Below are 15,849 nucleotides of genomic sequence, written 5' to 3'. Positions count from 1 at the left end.
ATGGGGTTTGAGCTGTAGTGGAGAATCTGCTTTTTATGATATCACCTGTATTTAGTGAATGGAGTGCTGCACAGTATAAGGATGCACACATTGAAAATATTATCCTATGATCCAAATTTCTGACTACAGTTAAGTGTCAGAGATGTTATTTTGTATGTGTTGACTGTAAAGACAGATACACTTACAGGGCCGAAAGCAAACCTGTTATCACACCATACAGCAGACAAGGCATTGTTTGTGTGTACATCCTGCACAATTAAGCACCATATATTAATAAAAAAGTAACACTTCTTTTCTTTTCTCTGTTCCTCTGTAGTCATCAACGTCAGTTTGAGCCCAATGCCCTGGACGCCTGTGCTGTCACCCTGAGCTAACAGTGGGCTTCAGGCTCACTGTGGGGCACCCAGCTGTGAGTTTGCCTTCACGCTGAACCCTCCAGCCGAAGTCAAGCTGTCCCACCCTCCTGTCCCTCCCTTCTGCTCTTCTCCTCGAGTTTCTCCTTCTCCTCCCTCCTGGCCCCCACAGGCCCATCTGGACTCCCCGTCAGACTTCTCCCTCCATGAGGGGCAGGAGGAGGCACCGGGGGCCCTCGAGCTGGACCCCCAACCTCTTCACTTTGCTTCACCGGGGAACCTCAGAGACCCGGTCCAAAGACCCTACCATGATGTGTCCACTATAACAGGTGATTCATCTTTCATTAATGTTGTGTGAGAGTGTTGTGTAGGTCCATACATTCATCAGTAGAGGGCAGTGTGCTACTGCAGGTGACAGACAGTATCAGCCTAGTTGTGGTTGTTAATCTGCTGCCTTTTGTTTTTCTCTTTTGCATAAATCTTTATACCACTTGTACACACAAACCGGCACTCTCAGACCTATGTTCAGACCTGCCAGAGCTGGAGATAGTGAGTCTCCTATCAGAAGGAAAGCCCAACTACACTCTTCGAGCAGACAGTGTGTTTGGATATGACAATGATGACTGGCTGCACACCCCTCTGCTGCCACCAGAAGTCGTCCTGGGACTCACACATGAGCAGATTGAAGAGACGTTCAAGTACTTCTGTAAGTAGTTTTATCTTCATTTAACATTTAGTGTGGCAAATACATGGTGGAATCACAAATATCAGGCTCTGTGATTTATTAAAATTATTCCCCATGTCATGTTTTTTAAATGACATTTTACCCTTCGTATTTTTGTGTTGTGTTTCTGGTGTTTCTGTTAGTTTTGTCTCGGCTGTCTTGGTTCTAAAACTGCATGAACAAAATGACAAGTGAAGTATCTTCACAGGGAAGTCATTATAAGACAGGGGCTGTCCCAACACTAATAGCAAACTGAGTTTACATTCTTGTTAGCCTTTCTTTTCAGGTTCAGTCTTTGAACAAGTAAAACATTAAGGTTTGTTTATTTATCACTTTTGATGGTTAACCAAGCACTGGATCACAACAGCTTCCTGCTGAAGGAACATGAACATTATTGTGAGGATGTGCCTGTTTTCAGTCTCCTAAATATATAGATGTTTTATAGTTGACCATACAGCTGCAGACAGAGGTGCTAGATACACTTTGCAAAACCCCTGGGCTGCAGATGCTGAGGCTAAATGAGTTACAGCCTAAAGACGAATATTTTCTACTAAGTATTCTGTTGAATGATTTTGTTTATAATTGTATATTCGGTTATGGATTTATGAGTAGAAACATATAATTGTCTGTCTACAATGAAACGTCTTAATGTCCAGTATGAGCTTGGCGGAGGCTTGGCCAGAATGAGAACCAGTTGTCACTTTTATTAATACCGGTATATGTTTTTAATTCAGTGTAATTCAAGGAGGAAATGGAAAATGAACTTTGATGTTTGTTTGTGTGTTTGATCATAATGTGGAGCCTAATCTCCACTCCCACTCCTCACCCCCTCTACACACACTTGTCAGTTAGGTGCCACATTTTGAGTCGCAAATGTCACCAAGCCGATTAACCTGTTGTTACTTGGCTTCCTAAGCAGTTTCCACAGACTCAATGCCCCAGTGGCCGCTCTGACATCACGGTGACAATGTTGGCATGTTGGTTGCTGTAGCAACCCTGAAACAGTTTATAATTAGATGCACCTGTTGTCTAGACCTTTAAGGTGATACGGGGCGCATGCGTCTAAACCTTACCTGCTGAAAAGCTGCATGTGTTCGCTCTGGTCTGTTTTCTGATGTAAACTGCAGTTGATGAATGAGGATTGCAGTTGTTTGTCTTGATGTCATGATTGTCTGTTTCTCCTGTGTTGTATTTGGAATACAATTTTTGTTTAAATAAATAATTAGGCCCACTACTATGTGTATCAGATATCACAGCACCTGGTAGAGTCTGCTGATCTGATTCTATGGTTGTGTCCCTGTTGAGCTGCTAGACAGGCTGACTGTAGTGGATGCCAGGCCACATGTTACTACCAGCAACAGAACAGACTAACCTGATCCATGCAGGCTGTGCCAGGCTGTGCCATGCTGCTGTGTTGGCCTCTGTTTAGCGGGTGGCATATGGTGTCAGCCTTTAGTGTTCTTTTTAGTGTGGGTAACTCTTTCCTCTGCTGTTCGACGTATTTAATTCTGGTCTTGTACTGATTTTGTGTGTGTCTATCACTATTAGTTACTAAAACAAGCTTTATGATTAAATTGTTACATATTTCAAGGTCCATCTTAACCTGAAGAACATGTAGAGGTAGACAGTTCAGTTCTAGTTCATTTAAAGGACCAGTATCTGCAGCCTTAATTAATAGCAGGCATGTGAAATATGTTGTCTTGGGCAGGACTCCTTAACATAAAGACACTGGACAGTTTTGCCTTGTTAAAAAGGGTTTGAACCCTTTTCTGAAACTTCACCAAGCGTTTATTATGTGACATAACATTTTAGATGGGTCATAAAGCACTTAAATAAAACAAAGCAACAGACCTCAGCTTTCTAGGTGAAAGTCTGGAGCAGAGCTACAGCTACCTCCACCTCCTTTTGTTGACATTTTGTGGTCTCTAGACATGCATATGTCAGGCATAGCCATATACTAAATAAAATATGTAGCACCCTACCAGCTGGGTAAATCTGTCACTGAGTAGATTTAGTCATAAATCTGCAATAATCAATACTCAGACCAAATGGCTAGTGGTTTTCTAGTAGTGTTGAACTTTCCTTTTTAGTTCCTCTAAGATTTACTGAACATATAAAATCTTTGAGTTCATTACTTCATTACTTTGTATGGAGCCTGTTGTTTCAGTGTTAATAACTATATATTGTATAAACACCACTTTCTCTGAATATCAAAAACAAGTTTAGTTTTGAGAACACAAATTATAGAAGCATTTGACTAGAATGTATGGCACAATATTGATCTGCTGACCCACTGGTCCTCAAGAACAATGTGAAATACTCAGACATTCAGTGCAGCAGAGAGACGTTCTCTCTGGGGTAAGTTAGAAACCATGACCTCCTGTGTGCCTTGCTCTTGCACTTGGGAGTTAACTGACTGCAGGTAGAGCATGTCTCATCTTTAATAAGTAATGACTGTTTATACCCTCATTCAGGAACATGAGTACTGTGTGCCTCTTTCCGTAGAAGCCAAAACTAGCTGGCAAATGACCTTTCAGGGGTGTTCCCTCTCACACAAATATTTATCAATGATAATGGCTTATGCCAGAGAAAAAGCCCTTAGTAAATATACTCAAGGTCAACATCAAATCATTGAAGCTGTGAATATGTGTGCTATGATTTATAAGGCAAACTGAAAGCTCTGTTTTCCTTCTTTGAGGATGTACGGTACAGTTGTCACGTCTTTCATGTTGTTATTGTGGGCAAAGTCCTCAAAACATTACTTCCTTATAGCCTTCTATTTAACCTGCAGAAATTTTAGTTATACTGTTATACTAATGACTTTAAGTGGTTACACAATGTGCTCAAAGATTTGCATGGGATAGCAGCACAGATAGTAAACGTTTTGTCTCTGCTGTCTCTCGCGCGCAGCAATTGACCTGCAAAGTGTCCGTTTGTGGATGAAAAATGAATGAGGAGGTTAATATTTTATTGCAAGAAGCTGCTGTGTCTGAGGTGGCAATGTGCAAGGACACAGGGCATCAGAGAGGGCAGTGAAGATGAGCATGGGGTGTAGAATGACTGGATCATTAGACATCACAGGAATTTGCCTCATTGTGTTGTGACTAGAATAAAACTAGGATAAAAAACAAAACATGGAATATCAATATATTTCTAACTATGTATTGCAGCAACATTCTGAACATGAGTTCATTTTTATCACAAAAATTAACTAAAAATTGCCCCCAGTTATTTTGGATTAATTCCAAATATTGATTCATTCTTAAAGCATGCAGACGTTTCCCTCCATAAGACCCCTGTGGGTGTGTCTCTGTCTGCACCAGTGTTATGCAGAGCCCTCTCTCCATCCAGCATTACGTATCTGTGGAGAAGAGAGCAGCCATTGACGTGGGCGGAACCTACCATCTCTGTCAGTTCACAGGGGAGGGTGGGCTTTGTGCAGCATCCTTTGTAACCTCATCGCTTTCCCCACTCTAGTTTAATTTTTTACTTACAGTGACATTTTAATTATTTTTCAATGACTGGATAAGGTCAGTGTGGCTAATCAGCTGTAGCTGCTCATGGTTCAGATTTTATTTCCTCCTTTACCCCTCCTCCTCCTCTCCCCTCTTTCTTACCCGGTAGTCCAACGTGGCCAGGTGAACGGTGGCAGGCATGACGACAGATGGCCCTTACAGTCTGAGGGATTATATATTAACACCAAGCAGCTCAGATTCTCTTGCACACACAAACACACCCACTCATGTAGACTAGTGGATACTGTTGTCCCTCTACACACACAAACAGACTGCAGCAGAATCATGGCAGAGACACAACTGGTGTGTCACAGCACAGCTGACAGTAGAATCTGAGGAGGAAGAATAAGAAGGGATTTAACACATGGAAGGAGAGACGGAGGACGGTTTTTCTTCTTTCACCATGGAGGTGTGGAGCTCCTCGGCATCTGAGGAGGAAGAAGAAGAGAAGTCCAGTCTTGCAGGGGATGAACTCGTAGAGGACGAGAAGCTACTTCACAACAGCAATAACAATAACAACAATGACAACCTTTGCAGGGAAGTGACACAAGGTGAGAGCGGGTGGTGATGTGACAGGGAATAATAAAAAGGAGGTGGCATGCAGGGGAGAGTTCATGCACAGAAAGGAAAGTCAAGAACATTTTAAAAGTAATGTGTCAGGGTTTATGTGTTCATTCTGGATCCAAGTCACACTTTGTTAGCTGGAGTGTCATGTTGTCATGTGTTTGTTATCTAAGCGCTTTAATACTTAATAGTGTGTGGCCGCTGTGTGCAGTGATGTCACGGTAGCTACATCATGCAAATAAGGATAGATACATATTTAACGAAGTGCTAGTTTTAGTTTGACGTCATTCAGTTTCATTCAGCATGAAAGTTTTTATAAAGATATTCAGCTTGAATGTTTTCTCTGAGAGTGGTGAAGGTCACTGAGTCTGTGTGTGTGTGTGTGTGTTCATCTCACGCACACTGCCGCAGCATCAAGCTGTGTGTACATGTAAGCAGTCTTGCCAACCCTTTAGAATTTTAATTTTGTTTTTATTATATGGAGGTCAGGTCAGTTTACAAATAACTGCTGGTTGTTGGAGTGGCTGAGCTGAAGACACAACAGCTGCAGGTAGACTCACAGTGCTGATGCTGCCCTGGGTTATATCCAGCAAAGCAATGAAACAATGTGAGACTATTGGAACATATGAGCTGGTAGAAAATATGCTTTTTCTGTAATAATTAAATGATTACGGTGAGCAGGGAGCCTCTTCTGTTTCCCCTCTGTGTGGGGTGCTCTTTGTCTAACTTGGCATGTGTTTGAGATCGGCACGGATACTGCGACATGGGAACCCTTCCAGAAAAGCGGCACGCCATAGTGCATCATGTAGCATGGTGTCCACAAGCTAAACTATACCTTAATAATGTGTTATTTCTGCTTGCTTTGTGTATTTTGCAGTTATGCCTATTACACTAGAATCTTGCTCTAGAAACATCCAGATATTAGTCATTAATCCACATATTTATTTAAAGGGATTTCATTGCTGCTATGTCTGCACAGATTTACTCAGGGACCAATTTTTAGCTCCTGCCTGCCAATCTTGTCAAGTCCGCCCATTCAGGACTATATAGATCAGTTTGGGGTCACTCTCAGCTCATCCATGTCTGTCTGATCCCGACAACATAGCGTACGTCATAAGTAAACCTAAGTCAGCAAGGTTTATCCGTAGCAACTGCATTAGGCCAGCTCGTGGTGCCCTCCAGGATTTAGCTCATCCCAGACCTTAAAACCTCTAGCTGGCATAGCGACACTTTTCTTATTGATCTGCTCTGTGCTGTGGCAGTCAGGTCATTAGTAAATAGATCAGGTGTTCTGGCTGCGTCCAATAAGGTGCACAGTAAGCCATTTAAGATACACTGAAATATCAAAAGTAATATGATCACGTTAGTATTTGTGTGGCTAGCTGGCAGAAATGCGTAGTATATTACATTTTAATATAATAAATTACTTTTGTTTGAATATTTGTGTATGTGTGTGTGTGTGTGTGTGTGTGTGTACGTACACGTACACCTTCTACCTTTCTTTTTGCACAGGCACTGCAATCCCATTTAGGACAATAGGATTTGAGAAAGTTGAGGACTTATATCTGATTGACCTTTGTTAATTTATAGTGTGTGTTTGGATAGTTACTCAATTACCCTTTAGTTTATCAGGAAGGCTGGTGAGAGTTGAAGGTGGATAGTGTGTTATGTTGTTGTACTTTAAATTTTGCAGCAACAAAACGATTTTCGATTGAACTTCAGTATTGTCCTTGACGTCTCTGTGTCTGTTTTGGTTGCAGTTGTAGAGCCTGATGTTTAGATCGGATGGAGTTTAGTATTATAATGGTTTCATTCACAGGATTTATGTTAAATGATTAGAAATATTTAAAATGGGCTGACTGCAGGCAGTGTAAAAGCACTGCGCTTGATTTACCTTTTTATTGAAGATTGGGCTTTTAGGCGCATTTGTCCTGCTGCAGTGTCCTTCAAAAGGGACGAGACATCCTGCCAGCGACCTGGTTCTCAGCCAACAGAGAGAGATTAAATAAATTTACAAGGTCCCCAACATCATTTATCATGTTGGTGTCCCAGATTTAACTTTTTAAGAGTTGTCTATAGGTAGAAGTACAACCTCCATCTAACAATAAATCACTGAGATATCCTGTGTAGTGGTGCCCACTGTACAGTATACTTTACAGTGCAGTCCTTGGACAGGTTCTTTCCATTAGGCTGATTAGATACTGATACAGCTATCCAATCACTGTGTCTCCAGGCCAAATTCAGGGATCTCCGTCTAATTAGTTTGCTGTATGGCAGCTTCCCGTCTCTTTAGTGCAGCTAAGATTTTCCACTGAAGCCTGATTATGCAACTGATGATGTCTTAGAGGATTCATTTAAACTGGGGGGCATGATGAGGAAGATTCTGCATAAACAGTGTTAAAAGTGTGTAAGTGTTTTATTGGGTGAGTGGATACAATAAAAATACCAACACGTAAGTTAAACATAAAATTGTAAATGTGTAACATGCCACATTTGTCAAAGCAATAAACTGTGAATTACAGTATGTGATTTACTTTAATAAAGGAATCCATCCACATCAATGATAGATTTGAACTGTCCTGAATAAATGTCTAATTAATCTCTTCCTTAAGCCTTGTTGACTTTGATTTGTTTATGTCCAATGCACTTAAACAAAGTTGCAGGTCAATACTTTGATCCCTTCAACGCTGTATATTTTCATAGGTGTGACCACTTTATCAGTTTAGCCGATGAGCTATATTGGTGTCCAAGAGTATGAGGTCTTAATGGGCGTCTTATCTGGGCTAACAAGGATCACGCTAAGAGGATCGTTATCTGGCTGGCTCTACATGGAGTTGTTATGGTCTGTAGCTGAGAAAACTTAGAGTATTGTTTTTCATCTGAGTGTGTAGATCAGATAAATATCAAATGGAAAATTTTATCTGACCATGTACTCTATGAATAAGAAGTCAGAACTTTACATTCAGAAATGCACCAAAGAGCCAGAAACTTGTTTAAAAATGAAAGAAATAAAGATAAAAATCTAACATTAACATCTTTCATTGTTTTTTTTGTGTGTAGTAATTTTGGTTTGCTCAGTTGTTTGTTGAAATTAAAATGATCAGTTAAAAATGACAAAGGCTAACCTCTATTTCCATCCCATTGTTACCAAGGCTGTGTCCTCTCTGTGTAATTGGCTACTCCATTCATTAAATCCCTCTCTCCCTCCTTCCCCCAGTGCTGTGCTCAGACAGAGTGGGCCAGGTCACCAAGACGTATCATGACATCAAGGCAGTCACCCACCTGCTGGAGGAGGTAAGAGAGAGACACCCAGCAGATGAATGGGATTAGAAGGGATTAAATTCATCTGCCTCACTGACCATCACTGTTTATCACCCGCCTCAGCACTCTGGTTGGGATTAGATGGGAGGGGTGGGGGGTAATTCAATTTGGTCCTGAAATTTTGATTATGTAACTGAGTTTACAATAAATCTTTATTTGTTCATGTTTTTGCAGAAAGAACGAGATCTGGAGTTAGCGGCGCGGATTGGTCAGTCCCTCCTGAAGCAAAACCAAGAACTGACAGCTCGCAATGGACTGCTGGATGAACAGCTCGAAATCGCTAAGGAGGAGGTAAAAACAAGCCTCCCTCTGCGTGGTCACAGCTCTACTCATCTGAGTAAGATGTCACTACTTAGTTATCCTGACTGATCCTGATATTTCAGATTGCTCAGCTTCGCCATGAGCTCTCTATGCGAGATGACCTCCTCCAGTTCTATGCAAGTACTGAGGAGATAGAGAACGCTCAGGCGCACTCACCGTGAGTACACGGGTGCACAACAGAACATGCATGAATATATATGAGACACCGCCATGTTCAGTAGATGTGTTTACCAGCATGAACATCTGCAGTATTTACATTAATTTTCACAATTAAAACACAAAGAAAATTGTTTTTCTTGATCAAGTTAGATCACTGTATCAACTAGCATTGTATAGTTGCCTGTAGAAGAAACCTCATCTAAAACACGCCCCTTATTGTTGATGATCCCTCACTGTACACGAGGAATGATGTGCATCGTTTTATTGTTGCTTAGAGGTTTTGTGTGTGTGTGTGAGTAAACACACGTCACAACATCTCCACTGATCCTCTCAGTGGTTCCAGCTAAGCTTTTTTGCAAACTCCGCCCCATCAGCAGTTAATCATTACAACAGCTCATCGATGTTTACTCATTACCCACCTGACAAACCGCTGTGTGCAACAACAGGTTGTTTTCTATAGTTGATTTCCTCCTCACTTCTGTCTTCACAGATTAAAAACAAAGACTTTTTTAATGCAGATCTTTTTCTTTATGTAGAATTAAAAGGAACGAATCATGCAGTTCTCTCAGCAACTTCGTCCACTACGACTTCCTGCAGCAGAAACTGAAGGGTTTGGAGGATGAAAACCGCAAACTGAGATTAGAGGTATGCATGAAAAATCATGGGATTATGTGCAGCATACACGCTCCCAGCTCAGTGCAGGCTGTTCACTCTGATGTTGTTTCTGCAGGCCAATGAGCTCTCAACTGAGACGAGCAACTATGAGGAGCAAGAACAGGAGCTGATGATGGTGTGCGTGGAAGAGCTCTGTAAGTGTTTTAGGCTTCATTCAGATTAGAAGTATAACTTAGGTATAGGTGTGTTAATGTGTCCTAATTGTGTGTTTCAGCATCTGTCAATAAGCAAGTTGTGGATCTGTCAGAAGAGTTAGCACGGAAAGTAGAGGATTGTGTCCGCCAGCAGGAGGAGATCAGCTCACTGCTCGCACAGATCGTAGACCTGCAGGCCCGCTGCAAAGGGGTGAGATGCTCACACATACAGTACATGCTGTGTGATGGTACAATTTGATTCTTAAATGGTTCAATGTAATACTTAAAACTGTCCTACGTCTTCTGCATCTGTCTAGCTTGTCAATGAGAACGAAGAGCTGAACCAGCAGCTGAGTGCCTCCCGTGAAAGCCAGCTCAAACTTAAATCAGAGGCAAGACACTTTTTATATTCTCAGTGATTGCTTTCACATTTGTACTTAGCTTTTTGTTTTGCATCTTCTTACACCAAATTTGTCTCCGCGCACATCTGCAGCTGAAGGACTTGCAGGACAAATACTCAGAGTGCGAGGACATGCTCCATGAGGCCCGAGAGGACATCAAAAATCTGCGAAACAAGAGCCTGCCTAACAGCACGGTGCAGCGGTACACTGCGCTGACCTCTGTCCTCCCCATGGACTCTTTGGCAGCAGAGATAGAAGGAACCTTCCGCAAAGGCCTGGACACAGCCGCTCCCTCAGAGTACAAGTCAGTCTGTCACACTAAATATCCTTGTTTCTGTACAGCTCTCATCCACGTTCTCTAGTTATTATTGGTCACTTTACACTTGAACTGTTGGAAACGTGTTGATCATGAATAGTGACATAAAGTTTGGATAACTAAGGTGCCTGGAGCAAAAGTCATTGACGTCATAGAAGCCTATAGAAGCTTGTAGTTTCACTTCTTTTACAACGCAATAAACTAAACACAGTCCTTCTAAAGTTGCTTTAAATCTGGCAGGTATTAATGGTCTGCCATTAAAGTAAAAAACCATGTTTACAAATTGATATATCTATGTATGCCTGTCTTGGCCAGAATGCAACTGAGACAAAGCTTTGGTTCAGATAAAACCAAAAGTTTATAACAATGATAATTATAGTCTGATGAGAAAACCTTACCATGTGGTTTCTCTTGGGTTTTCCTGCAGTATTGGCTCTCCACATGTTGTTTGTGAGGAAATAGCGGACAGTGGTTGAATATATGAAACAGTATGAGTATTATGTTTGAGTTTTGTGTCTTGTAAACAAACTTTTTCAACAATGTTAGTAACAGTTTCCAGATCAGTTATAAAGCTTTTTGTGTATGTTGCTAGGCACACAGTCCCAATGTGTAGGATTTCAAAGGACAAAAAATAAACACAGATAAATGTGATGCTTTCTGAACTGGTGACAGATTTGATTTGTCACTAGATTGAGGCTCCAATGATACAAAAAGCAGATGTTAATTAAATTATCTGTATTAAAAATTGCCTTGCATGTATACTGTGAATCAATAGAAGGTTAATGGAAGCTTGTGAATTCATGTGTTACACTTAAAGCATCATGCTCATTCTGAGTGTGTCACGACATGCCTGTGGTGATAACTGTGACCCTGTTCTGCATCTTTCTGATGAGTTTGCATGAAGATGAATATTCACCCACATCCTGTATGCTCTGGCAGAAACCACCCATGGCGTGTGTTCGAAACAGTGAAGGTGGTAAATAAGGCTGGGAGGTTGCGGTCTCTGTGCCACTCGCCAGGCCTGCCAGGGTCCAGCCCGGTGTCGACACGGTCCAGTTGCAACAGCACCCCCCGAACCAGCTACTACGGCTCTGACAACGCCAGCCTTAACCTGGAGGACAAGCCCAGCTCCAACCATGGCCAGAAAGAAGAAAACAGGTGAGCTCGCACTATTATTGAAACAGTTGTTTTAGATTATTTCATATAGCATAGCAATATATAAAAAGATGATTTCCCTCTCCCTGCAGTATTAGTGGGCCCAAACGTCTGGGTCAGCCAGGCACGCCGGGAGGCCAGGACCTCGAAGCTGCGCTGCGCAGCCTCTCTGCCCGCCAGCAGAACCACTGCTCTGAGCGGCCATTCTTTGACGTGGAGCGGGAGCGGAAACTCCGTGCCTTGGCAGCAAACTCTGAGGAGGGAGATGGATCCAGTGGCTTCCTGACACCAAATGACAGCCTGGCCTCAAGCCCGGCAGCTTCCACGGGCACCAACTACTCCAACGGTAGCTCACGGCACTCCTGTGGCTCCTCAGGAGGATCACGGTCCTACCTGCCAGACCGCTTGCAGATTGTCAAACCTCTGGAAGGTAAACGCTTCAGCTTTGCCTCATCATTGTCTTGGACACTAGTCATAGTGTCATGCTCATTACATCACTGATTGCAAAAGTAAAACTAGCAGTTAATATGCAGAAGAAACATGTGTGTATCTACAGTATGTATCTGTACCGTGCTGACAAACTCAGCTGCAGTCCCTTCTGGCTCGCTCTCCTTCAGGCTCCGTGACTCTGCATCAGTGGCAGCAGCTGGCCAAACCAAACCTGGGTGGCATCCTGCACCCGCGCCCGGGCGTCCTGACGAAAGACTTCAGGGAGCTTGAGGTGGACATCCAGCATGTGTACAGCCTGAACGACCTGGAGGAGGATGAACCGGACCTCTCACTGCTCTCTGGAGCTCATGGCATGGGTGAGTGCGAACACACATCATTTCTGCTCCTTTACCCAGAATTCATGTAGTTTTCATTTTCATTGATCCTGTAGAGCCTGATTAGATTGTGTGTGTTTTCCTTCATGTGTAGTTGATTGTGTGTTTCTCCCTCCATGACCTCGCAGTCTCTCCATCAGGTCCCAACCTCCCTCAGACCTTTCCCACACATACCATTACCACCTGCCAAGTTCTCCAACCCTCCCTACTCATCCCCTCCTTCTCCACTAGGTAAGAGTGTACTGTAGACGTTTCCTGTATCTGTTTGTGACGTTGGCGTTTTTTTCACAGCTCCAACTAAGTTTCAGGATTTCCAGCTGTGATACTGATGTTAAACATGCGATGAAATATAGCTTCTGAGCAGTTGATTAACTTGAAGATTTTCTTGCAGTGACACGTTGGATATTTCAAATCTCCCGTCTTTAAATCCTGCATTTTTATTTCTCTTAATTTTAAATTTCTACCCCCCTCAGAAAACGTCTGTCGAGGCTCTTTGTCCAACTCTAAAAGGAGCCTTCAGGGGAAAGTAAGAGCTCATTGTTATGGATGGATGCACTCTGAATGCTTGGCTAATGTTAACAATAGCATGAACAAGTCACACTTCTGCAATCAGATGTTAGCATCCAAATCAGACGTGAGCTGGATGCTCATCAGCTAATTTTTCAAAGTAACCAACATCAGGTTCATGTAGTGCAGCTACGATCACAGCTGGGCAGCAAACTGGCAAAACGCTTTCTGAGTGGATTGAAAAAACAGCAAATTTACCTCTTCATGACACAAACGGTGGGGAATCATACCCACAGTAAAGGACGTAATGGTACAAATACCCATTTGATGTTATTACTTTAGGATTCTGCTTCTGTGGTGTTTGACCTCATACTAACGCCTGACTGAACGCTGCTGCATCTGCTCTTCACTTTTTAATGTCTCTTGCCATTTCTAGGTGTCATCTCAGCAGAACCACCAGATCCTGTTTCATCAGCACTGCCTTACTAACAATGATGTTTATCCAGCTCGTGATGTTGACACTGAACTAACCAGTAGATGTTTTGCATGAATGTATCTCTGCTGTTGTGTCGTTTCTTTCGTTCTCATCATTCTTTGTTTTCTTGTCGGCAGCCTTCACTCTTTCGGCCTGCCATCTTGTCGGAACTGTGAGCACGTGAGCACTTCATCTCCTTCCCACCAGCAGCACTTTGGCCGGGGAGGCCTGACCACCACCACCACCACCGCCGCCGCCGCTAATCGAACCACATCATCATCACTGGGACTCCTGCAGCTCCTGCAAGAGCACGGCATCTCAGCCTCACCTCATCCCCACCACAGACTGCACCACAGCCACAGTACTGAACAGTCACGCCTCACAGGGAGAGACAGAGGCGGCGGCTCATCCACGGATAACGAGGGGAGGATGAACCTTTTTAGCTTGAACTTGGTGGAGAAGCTGCAGAACCTCGGGCTGCACAGAGTGGCAGCCTGGGGGATGATGAGCCGCAGGGGCAAAGAGAGAGAAGCAGTCACTCATCCTCCCAAAGTGTGACGCTGTGCTCACCGCTTTCTCTCATTCACCATAGTGACTTTGCATTCAGGACCCACCACAGCACCCCGTGTCTTCAAACCTTAAAGCCACATGATGTGCTAGAGCCATAATTTGTGTTGTTGGTAGTGTACAGAACAGGATCTTTTTCTATGAACTCGTAGGTTGTTGTTTTGTGTGTGTGAGACATCTTCATCTCAGGACGAACACCTGATCACGAGACTCACATGTTGCTTCTTTTAACACACACACGCACACACATATAAAAAAGCATCACTATAAAGGAAAAAAAAGTTTTATACTGTGTTTCGCATTTTACAGTTTGCCCCATTTCTGGTTTTTAAAACCTCATCACTGTTTTTTTGTTTTTTTGTTTTGTGTCCAAAGTGAAACATTTGCTATGTGTTATAGTAATGAAACAGTTGGAACCACAAACCAAACTGTAGAAGAGGATTAGGACTACTGTAAAAAATAAATGTTAAAATCTTAATAATGCTCAGGAAAAAGTCAGATATTCTACCTTTTTTTGCCAGAATTAAGATTTAAATAAAAAAAAAAAAATTAGAAATCAGTTTTTTTTAACCTCAGAATTCTTATTCTTAGTTTATTTAGATTTTTTATTTATTCTTAAAATAAGAATTGAAATAAAAAGTTTTTTAATTCTGAGAGAAAAAAATCATCAGAATTTTAGAATTTTTTTTGTTACAGTGGCACTAATCCTCTTCTAAACCGAACCTGTACTGTCACACTGAAGAACTTTAAAAATGCACTAAATTACTTTCTGGTCTTCTTGCTTGTTTATCACTACACTGAGGAAAAAAAACGCATGCTGTATATAAAACACTGTTCAAGAAGCACTGTGGACTAACAACGGTCAGAAGACATGATGACTGAACTCTCTCACGCACACACGCACTTACAGACATCACCTCTGAGCTGGAATTCACTCTGAGCCAAACATCACTCAAAAACCAAATCGGGTTCATTGTACTGCAGCACAGACAGCTAATGTTTTTTCTTTTGTTGTTTTTTTTTTGAAGCAATATGTGTTGACTGAAAATCCTGCTTGTATAAATCTGCTGTATTTCATGTCATCGGGACGCTGCTGGGATTTCAATTTGATAAAAAGTCGTGTTGGGCATTTAACTGTATGTATTTAAAACCTGTAGCAGAGTAATAATTATTCAAACAGCATGTTTCTTTCTGAACAATCAACTGTAGCAAAAAAGGCATAGGATACTGTGGATTAAAAAAGGGAAGAAATCATAAACACAGATTGTAAACAAAAAAAAAATGTGTTCTGACAAATCAACCAAACCACTGTTTCTCTGCACTACTGCTGTCATCTGTGTTAGCGTCATGTCAACGTGTGTATAAATAAAACCTTGAATTTCCATCCAGATACAGATCTGCAAGTTGAGACTGAGGTGATAATTCTGCAGAATTGTTTATTTCTAAAGTTAAACAGGTTTATAAAATCTGAACAGAAAGCAGGTTGTGTGTGAGATCTCAGGCCCCTCATTCTGCGTCCCGGCGGCGTCCAAAGTCCACCCAGCCCTGGTAGTCCCGATCTGACATGCAGTCAGAGTTCATCACCTCTGTGAACAGATCAGTCCTACATAAACCACACACACACGGCTTCAGAACACACATATCCAGAGCATTTCTCTAGAACCTCTGCCCTCATATCACGCCATACAAACAACTTTCACACCCACAGCATACCTGAAATTGCATGCGCTATCTGTTTGGCCATAATCTCTCTCTCATCATCTGACAGGTGTGCCCGTCTCGCCGCCCGAGCACCGTGAATCCGAGGCTTCTGTCTGATGGCCGGGTCTCTAGCTGTC

General features: G+C 42.3%; 1 protein-coding gene across 1 annotated transcript; it reads left to right on the top strand.

Moving 5' to 3' along the window:
- hap1 (huntingtin associated protein 1) lies at positions 1-15,376 on the top strand. Its single transcript, XM_028422466.1, has 17 exons — positions 1-5; positions 317-324; positions 371-682; positions 871-1,059; positions 8,374-8,450; positions 8,652-8,768; positions 8,861-8,955; positions 9,494-9,602; positions 9,688-9,766; positions 9,847-9,977; positions 10,084-10,158; positions 10,260-10,471; positions 11,423-11,641; positions 11,731-12,068; positions 12,256-12,444; positions 12,591-12,693; positions 13,582-15,376. Exons 1-17 carry the CDS (start codon positions 1-3, stop codon positions 14,000-14,002), a joined length of 2,679 nt encoding a protein of 892 aa, XP_028278267.1. The 3' UTR covers positions 14,003-15,376.
- Positions 15,377-15,849: the final 473 nt, after the last annotated feature.

This window comes from Parambassis ranga, chromosome 1 (assembly GCF_900634625.1).
Source record: "Parambassis ranga chromosome 1, fParRan2.1, whole genome shotgun sequence".
Classification (NCBI taxonomy): domain Eukaryota; kingdom Metazoa; phylum Chordata; class Actinopteri; family Ambassidae; genus Parambassis; species Parambassis ranga.
The sequence above is the reverse complement of the archived record's forward strand: the minus strand, read 5'-3'. Positions and strand labels throughout refer to the sequence as shown.